Consider the following 8,712-nt stretch of genomic DNA (forward strand, 5'->3'; position numbering starts at 1 on the left):
TTAAATTATTAATAACTATTAAATCATGTAGTTTATATTGGTGGTTTGGATTTCTTCAAGGATAAAAATAACTATTAAATTTTTAAAAATATATAATCATTACACTGAGTTTTTTATTTATTGAATTGATATGATCCCATAAAATAAGGTCCATGTAATACTTTTTAATCTTTATCATGATTTCTGACCACATGCAAGATGAATGGATGATGGTTCATGGGCAAGGTGTTTAGATTTTTTTCCCCTTTTATAATCAGCCCTGCAAGCCCATAATTTAGTACTTGAGGAACCAATTCTTATGTCTCCAATGAGCTGTCTACTTTTACCTTCCCAAAGCCTCCACTGCCTACCACGTGGCTCCTCTCTAATGGATTTAGAAACGGCTAATAATTGACCCCATGTCTCCAGGAGGACACGTGGAAGTTGACGGTCGCCGTCATAGAGATCCGTGCTTGTCGTGTAGCTGGACCACTTACTCACCTCCCCGGTTGCCTAACTCCACGACAGCGTAACGGCGCAGTGCAGTTAAGTGGTACGTTAATTAGCGCCATCAAAAAATGGCAAAAAAACTGTTTGCGTGGACTTGTTGGACCACGTGGAGTTTGATCCGGTGCTTAATTGGGGCCCACTTGCCAAATTTTCAAATTTGCCGTGCTTTTGTGGGGCCAGTAGTGGACACGTTGCGGATTTGTGTTGAGAGAGTGAGGACATGCAAACTTAAAGTTGACGGTTAGGAGAGGAGACTGGAAGTTCTGGAACCATAAGTCTGCGTCACTGGTTGGTTTGTTTTTTGACGAATATGCCCCGGTCTTTGTTTTTAGTGGCCATTGAGGAGACCAATACCATGCATTTTTGCTCACGAACCTGTAGATTCGTGGCAATCCACATCAAAATTTTGTAACTCTTTTTTTCTTGAGCTTTTCTCTCTTTTTTTAGTATTTTTCCGAGAGGGTAAAATGTTACATATATATATATATATATATATATATATATATATATATATATATAACAAGTTTAACCATAACCACATATTGGACGTATGTTTCTAAAAATTATTATATATACAATATGATTAATCCCCTAGTCAGTTAAATATCAATTAATTTTTTTTAAATCCACAAAAAAAAAATTACTCCCAAATTATCTTCTATACTAAAAAAAATACCTGGATTCTCGAGCTTTAATATTTATATTAACATCCAAAGCTTGTCTTTGTTTGTTTTTTTTCTTTCAATTCAGCACTTTTATTTTTTTTTTCCTAATTTTATCTTTAAATTTTTTTAATAATTATTTAGATTGTTTTTAGATTAACTAAATTAACTAGATCATTTTCAGGTAATTCCTACACGATTTAATAAATCCAGGCTAAGTAAGTAGTCGGGCTGCAAAGATTTTTTTTTTTCAATTTTATCTTTTCTCTCTAGCAATTTAATCCTCAAATATTTTTTTATAATCGATTAGGTTACTCTTGAACATGATAAGTTAACTAGATAATGTCGATAAAATTTTCATAGAGTTTAAATTTTAAACCTAGGTAAGACAATAAGTTGGGTTAGAAGGTTTTTTTTATCAATTTCATCCTTATATATTTTTTTATCGGTCGATTAGGTTATTTTTTAATCAATCAAGTCAATTGAATCACAACAAGCCATTTTCACATGGTTTAATACTTTTAATTTTAAATCCGGGCTAAGTATAAAGTCAAATCAAGAAGTTTTAATATTAACTTATTATAACAGTTTAGTAATAATATAAAATAATTTTGTTACTGCATGAATATTTTTTGTTATATGAAAAAAAAATAATCTGACCCACTTCATTAATATAAAATAGTAATAATACTATAAAATCAAAGAGCTCTCTGCTTTTTAGAGTAAAGCTTTGAAACTTAGAGTCTGTTTGGCTCTGCGGTTGAACCTGCGTTTGATCAAATTTTAAATTTTTTTTTGTTAAAATTGAGTGTGGTTTGTACTTTCTGGATTGTTTTGATGTGTTGATGTCAAAAATAATTTTTAAAAAATAAAAAAATATCATTGGCATGTATTTCGGCACGAAAAGCTATTTAAAAAGCAACCACTACCACACTGCCAAACACGCTCCTAATTTGGCTTCTGACTCACATCATTAACTACATAGTTAAACCAATGAGTTAGGAGGTTAATCTAGATTAATTGTTTGTTTTATTTTTTTTAAATTAAAATAGTGTTGTTTGAAAAAAAAAAAACTGGAACATTAATCTTGGACTTGGATTGAGCACTCCTCCCTCCAATTTCTTAGTGAATTTGATGTTTGTAATCTTGATTTAGCTTTGATCAATAAAACTTCCTCCGTTACATTTTTATTTTTTTTGTAAAACCAAGAAGCCAAAGAATTAGGTCCTTATTATATGCTTAACTATACAATGCAAGTCCCATCTGGTAAATCTCTCAAGATCCAATACAAGTATAATAAATACAAAGATGAAGCCGACATTCTTTTTAAATGACTAAACCAACGTGTCATTTAATTATTAAACAAACTGTTTATATATACATATAAAATATTAGCAACGCATTATTCTAAAGTGCCTATACAGGCTGGATTAAAAAAATGAATTTATTGTATTTCCATGCAAGAATTCATTAATATGTATAAATAGAAAAAAAAATCACTTTACGGTGAAAAAAACATAATTTTTAAACTTATCATGATAAATTAATTTGAAAAACTCGAGACTGAAATTTAAAAATTTGATTCGATTGAATTTTAAATTAAAAATAAAATATTGACTCTATTAACGAGACAAGTTGATATATAATCCGATTAATTAATTTTATCAAATTTGACTACGGAACTCAGATATATATATATTTTTCAAATATATTTTAATAAAAATAATTAATTTAAGTTAACCGATAGCGCGATAATTAGGGGTCTTTTCAGGTCAGTTGCCCGGGTTTGACATCCATGGTAGAACTTAGAAGAGACAGCTAATAAATATCTCGGAGTGGAGAAGAAAGGGAAAAGGAGCGGCACGTAAGGGTGATTGCGTAATTCTAAGGGGACAAAGGACATTGACGTCATTAGAAAAAATAACAAGGTTCCCCATTGTCCGTTAACCAAATCGAGCGGGAGGAAGAAGAGAAGAGAAAACGACATTATTTACGTCACCATTTTCCCCTTCCGTCCAAACATCGTTTAATTTTTTTTAAAATCCTTCCCTTTCCATTTCCCCTTAATAAATCCTTATTTCTGGCTTTCTCGTCTGCCCGCGCTCTTCACTCTATGTGATCAAGCATTCACAGATCACAACCTTAATCCTCTTAAATCCTCTTCTCGCTCTTGTTAATCGATTTCTTCTTTTTTTCACACTCTCGAGAGCCCCAACAAAGCCAGTAGCTAGTACTATCAGAGTAAGTGCTCGTTACTGTTGATTTACGTCTGCTTAATTTTATTTCAAGGTTAAACTACGATTACCTCTGCCATCCCAATTTATTATTTCTTGTATTCTTTTTGCTATTTATTCTTTGTAATTTGAAATTAATTCATGCTAGCTAGTTTTTTTGAAACAATTTCTGGACACTTGACAATTTTGAAATGTTTAAAGAACTTAGACGTCCTGGATCGAAGATAATAATTAATCAATCAAAAGAGGATATCTATGACGCTCCCTCCCTCCCTCCCTCCCTCCCTCTCTCTCTCTCTCTATATATATATGTATGTATGCATGCATGTATTGTATTTAAGTTGGTGTTCGTGTGCTATACATTTTTCTGCAATTTTAGATTTTTTTTTTATAACAGTCTGAATATCTGATCGTACGATATTCCCCCCCCCCCTGCTTGCATGGTTTGTGTGTGTGTGTGTGTATTAATTTTTTGGTTAAGTTGGTAAAATTATTAAATAAACAATTGATATCTAGAAGTACTGTAGTTTTTTTATATGGAAAAAAATTTATTCCTTTTTTAGGCTTAAGATTTAACTACGTGTTAATTTGATTTAATTTTAAAGAAATTTAAATCTGAATTTGATTTAGAATCGGAACAAGAGCCTTCTTTCTGGTATGATCTCAATCTCCGAGTGAACCAAACATGAGTTAGCTGCTAAACCAGTCCGAGTTTGCTGTCGAGCTTATTTATTTAGCTTGACAACAAATTACAAATGCATGTACTCTTAAGATTTTTGCTTCGAGTATAGTTTGATAGGTTACTTTTGAGTAATTTATCAAAAAAGAAAAAGTTTCTCTTGAGTAATAATTAAGAAGCTGACTGTATATGCTATGCTTTCTAACAGAATCACACAAACAAAGGAAAAAAAAAGGCTTCAAGTCGCTATCATTCTCACCTTTCACGGGTTAATAAACTATTTAGTCGATATGAATTTACAGAAATTTTGATTTCAACTTCTGTGTTAAGCAGAATTTCTGACTCAACGGGGAAGTCATGCCAAACGCAACCTTGTTTTATGAGTTCGTATAACATCTTATGCTCAGGGGTTCAGTTGACGAGCTTGTTCTTGAGTTAGAATCAGTTGAATTCTTGATTGAAGTAGTAGACATGCATGATTTTTGATGAAGCGTGTTAACGCAACGGTGAAAATTGTGATCATAAGAGGTCATTCTTAGCTGTGATTGATCTGTTCACCAGTTCATCAAAGTGAGTTAAAAAATTTTCAGGCTTTTTTTTTTTAAATTTTTATTTTTATATGAAAGTCTGAATTGAGATTGGGTTTGTGTTTATCAAATAATTAATTAAATCAAGAAGGCCATAGTTGATTTTGCATTTAAGGAAAATCCAATGTTCTTGCAATGCAAAATTTAGCAGTCTGTCATAGCAAAGCTGTCTTGTTTTTTGAGGTCTCGTCTAGACTTGCTTGTTCCTTGGAAGAGTGGTAGTTGTTTAAACACAAGACTAGGTTCGATTTTTGTGCTTTTCCCGAGAGGCATTTTAAACTAAGTAGAATGCATATGTGCGGTCATATTGAAGTAAAGTTTAAGAACTCTGAAAGTTAGGTCTCTAAGCCTTCATATCTTTCTGACGCTTTCCCTATTTAGAATATTAGCCAGGGTCTCCAGACTCTTGCATTAAGTTTTAATTTTTCCTCTTTGTCATGTACTCCATCAACAATGTTGTTGTCATTTTGGTTGTTGCCTTTTCCCCATGGAATGTTCAGTCTTCCTTTTTCCTGCTATATATGTGCGCTACTGACTTCTTGTATACACTATAGAAGCTTTCAATTTATTTTTGAATGTGTTCAGCTGATTTTGTGTTCGTGAGTCTTTTCTATTTGTATGACAGTGTATTGACTTGGGATTTCTTGCTTTTACAGTCAGAACAACAGTCCAGGAGATTGTTGTTTTTACTTAGCAAGCAGCATGCAGAAAACATTGGACAGCACTGTGACGACCAATTATCCACTCTCATCCCCTTCCAAACCTTGGTGGTGTAGTATAGGGCATGATGCTATCTTCTCAAATGTCTTGGGGGAAAGTACGAAAAACTTGTCTCTTCAAGAATCCACAGATGATGGTTTAGGGACCAAGGCCAGCAAACCACATGGCAATGTCCAAATGGATGGAGGAACTGTTGCTTATAAAGAAAAGCAACTCAATGCAGTGTCAGAATCAGGTGATTTTTGAGTTTTGTGTGAAGGACCTTATTGGAATGATTCTAAACGTAAGCTTACTTCCTGAAGTTTAAGGACATAACTGCCTTTTAGATGACATTCAGTTGATCAATCATCTTTCTATTACATTTAGGTGAGATGGGATAGAGTTAAAGAATGCCTTACATGATAGTTTGTTGCTGGAAAGTTTAAACATTGAGGCAGTACTAAAATCTCACACTCAGTGGGCAATATCGTACTTCTAAATTTGGCAGGCAGCTGATACTTGTCTGCTTTATTTGTTATTTTCTCAAGTAGTTGCTTATGAAAACTATTGAATTCTTTAAGGACTTCGTGCCTTTCCCTCCAAGGGAAGATATACTTTGTATTATGATACTAATAGAGATTTTCCTTTTTCTGGCAGATGGAAAATACGGAGACCATCACCATCCACAGCTAGCTGCATCCATAATGATTCCAGCTATGGGTGTATACCTTGGTCCATCTACCCAGCTGGAACTTGTTGGCCACTCAATTGTAATCTCTCTCTCTCTCTCTCTCTCTCTCTCTCATGCATGTACACATCTAATTATGAGCAAATTATTAGTACTTGGAAGCTGTGTACGTGCAGAAATAAGAAAACATACGATGTTAAACTTGCTTACATCACTATGCATTGATAAGATTACACAACTTCCTTGCTGAAGGCTTTGTTTTGCTCTTTTTTGAAAGAAGGTTTGGCTAGACATATTGGTGTTTGGTAGGTGTCCTTGTAGCTTGAGTTGCATTAGATGCATCTGCTAAATAAGTTATTTTGCTAACAAGATCCAAATATGTAAAAGTGTGAATATTTTTCTCTGTATTGTATACATTTTTAGCTATAAAATTTTTGGAGGTCGTGCTCAAAGCTTTTCTAGAAAAGTTATACATCATTTAACAGTTCATTGGAGAAGTAAGAAATAATGTTTTCTTGAGTGGTGCACTATGATCTAAACTATGGTGTCACAAACATTTGGGTTGCCGTAGGTTCATTCTCAATATGCTGGGCCAAATCCTGCTAGAATGGTGTTACCCCATGAAATGGCAGAAGAACCTGTTTATGTGAATGCTAAGCAGTACCACGGCATTCTGAGGCGAAGACAGTCACGCGCTAAGGCTGAGCTAGAAAGGAAACTTATAAAAACAAGAAAGGTAACTCTTTCAATGGCCATGCAATTGTGAGTTTATCAAGTTAGGATGTACTGGTCTTATTTCTTTACTTGTTGCTTGTTATTGTTTCAATACTTGAATACGTTGCCTGATGATGAGTGAGAGATGAAGAATATATGACACGGGACAATTACATTTATTCAAAGTCTTCCATAGTTACAATGTTTTTCCAGAGAGAGAGGCAGTAGATTGTGCTTTGCATTATATGTAAGTGTTACATGAACTACTTAGAGGGAAGTGATTTGTTGAAAGTAGTTATTTCACTGAGAAATTGTTTTGGAGGAATTCCAGTCCTATTTTTCTCAGAATGCTTTGTGAGCATTGAAAGACTCGGTCATGCTGGCTATTTAATGATATCTGTTCTTATATATGTTGTACTTGCACCGTATTGTGAAACAGTAAGTACAAAAGGACTTGAAACTTTTAATCCTGGAAAGGTGACCTTTTATGTGATCATTGATTTTGCTGAAACGATTATTGGGGATGTGCCCTCTCAAAAGGACCAGATGTATATGAATGTCCAACTAGATGGCAAACGAATGGTATTTGTTCTTTCAAGCAAGATTATGATTTAAAATTCTTCAGTATGTGAATGTAGCTCCAGATTATGTTTCAAGCATTCAGTGTTTTAATTCATGCTTCACAGCCTTATCTTCACGAGTCCCGGCATCTACATGCTATGAGAAGGGCAAGAGGTTGTGGAGGCCGTTTTCTTAACACAAAGAAACCTGACACTACCAATAATACTGCACCTGATAAGCATACCAGCTCTGATGAAACTGTTTCAAGAAACTTTAACAGCTCATCAAGCTCTGGACCTGTGCTGTCTCACTTTTCCAGAAACTCTGATTCGTCAATGAGTAATGATGCGGAAGTAATAGAGTCTTTGTGTCAAATGCACCCTCATCAGACATATCTGAGCAAAGGATGCACCCCGCAGTTTCCCAGGTATCAACTTTCCAAATTTCCTTCGCTTTCAGAAAAGATGGTGGGAGAAAGGGATCGCAATGTGAACAAATTATGGTGAGTGAGTCGGCCTCTCAATTGAAACTTCCAGCACAAGGAGTTGAGGGTCTCTCCAGCATTGTTAATTGTATGAAAGCCCGTTTAGCTGAAAGGTGTGGTGGATTCTACCAAACTCTGAGAAATCAAGGTGCCTCTTCATTGAGTTTGCTTATTCACTCTTGACACGCAGTAAGGATTTGTTGGGCGTATGTCTTTACCACTCTATGCTTTCTTGCTTGCATCCTGTTGAAGGTGTTTCTTCGATCATTAGGGATTGTTTATAACCATTTAGAAAAAGCTAGAAACATCGACCCTGACTCACTTGGTGAGGAAGACTATATATATCGTTGGCAAATCATTCTTGGCTTATTGTTTGTCACTTTCTTTTCTCAGTTTATGTAAAATTAGTTCATGTAATCTTGGAATATCATATCGATCTTTTTGTGATTCCATCTGTCATGGTGTGGATGGTATGGTCAGTCTTGAAGTTTTCAATTTAATCTCCATGCATAAAACCTAAACAGCTGACCGGAGATACTCTGGAGCAAGTCCAACACGGAGAGTACCGATCAAGAGATTCTCGAGGGGTGATGGAAGGAGAAAATGTTAGTAACCAAGCCAAGATGTGAAGAAGAAGAAGAAAGGGATTAGCAGATAAAGCTGACAGGGAAGAGAATGATTCACCCGAATCCTTCCTCAACATTCATTAATTGTTTTTCCATGTTTTTTCTTTCTATTCTCATACAATTATGTAGCAGTAGTAACAGAAGTACCTTCCTACGACATAGGGAATCCTAACATTACTAATTGAGCTACTCGTGGCATGTCTTATAACTAGAAGGAAAAGATAAAATGCTCTGCATATAACTAAACAAGAGCTGCAATAGTCGAAGGTCCCTAAGCTTATTATTGATT

At 34.6% G+C, this 8,712-nt stretch overlaps 1 protein-coding gene across 2 annotated transcripts; it reads left to right on the plus strand.

Annotated features, from left to right (window-relative positions):
* The first annotated feature begins 3,162 nt into the window (after window positions 1-3,162).
* On the plus strand, window positions 3,163-8,244 carry LOC133689115 (nuclear transcription factor Y subunit A-10-like). 2 transcript variants are annotated; one of them, XM_062108862.1, is made up of 5 exons: window positions 3,163-3,392; window positions 5,308-5,606; window positions 6,008-6,120; window positions 6,610-6,774; window positions 7,439-8,244. In XM_062108862.1, the coding sequence occupies exons 2-5, from the start codon at window positions 5,354-5,356 to the stop codon at window positions 7,817-7,819; spliced, it is 912 nt and encodes a 303-aa protein (XP_061964846.1). In that variant the 5' UTR covers window positions 3,163-3,392; window positions 5,308-5,353; the 3' UTR covers window positions 7,820-8,244. The 2 variants fall into 2 exon arrangements, with proteins under 2 accessions (XP_061964846.1, XP_061964847.1); XM_062108863.1 differs by lacking the exon at window positions 3,163-3,392 and adding an exon at window positions 4,295-4,634.
* The last annotated feature ends 468 nt before the right edge of the window (window positions 8,245-8,712 follow it).

Source organism: Populus nigra, chromosome 3 (genome assembly GCF_951802175.1).
Source record: "Populus nigra chromosome 3, ddPopNigr1.1, whole genome shotgun sequence".
Lineage (NCBI taxonomy): Eukaryota > Viridiplantae > Streptophyta > Magnoliopsida > Malpighiales > Salicaceae > Populus > Populus nigra.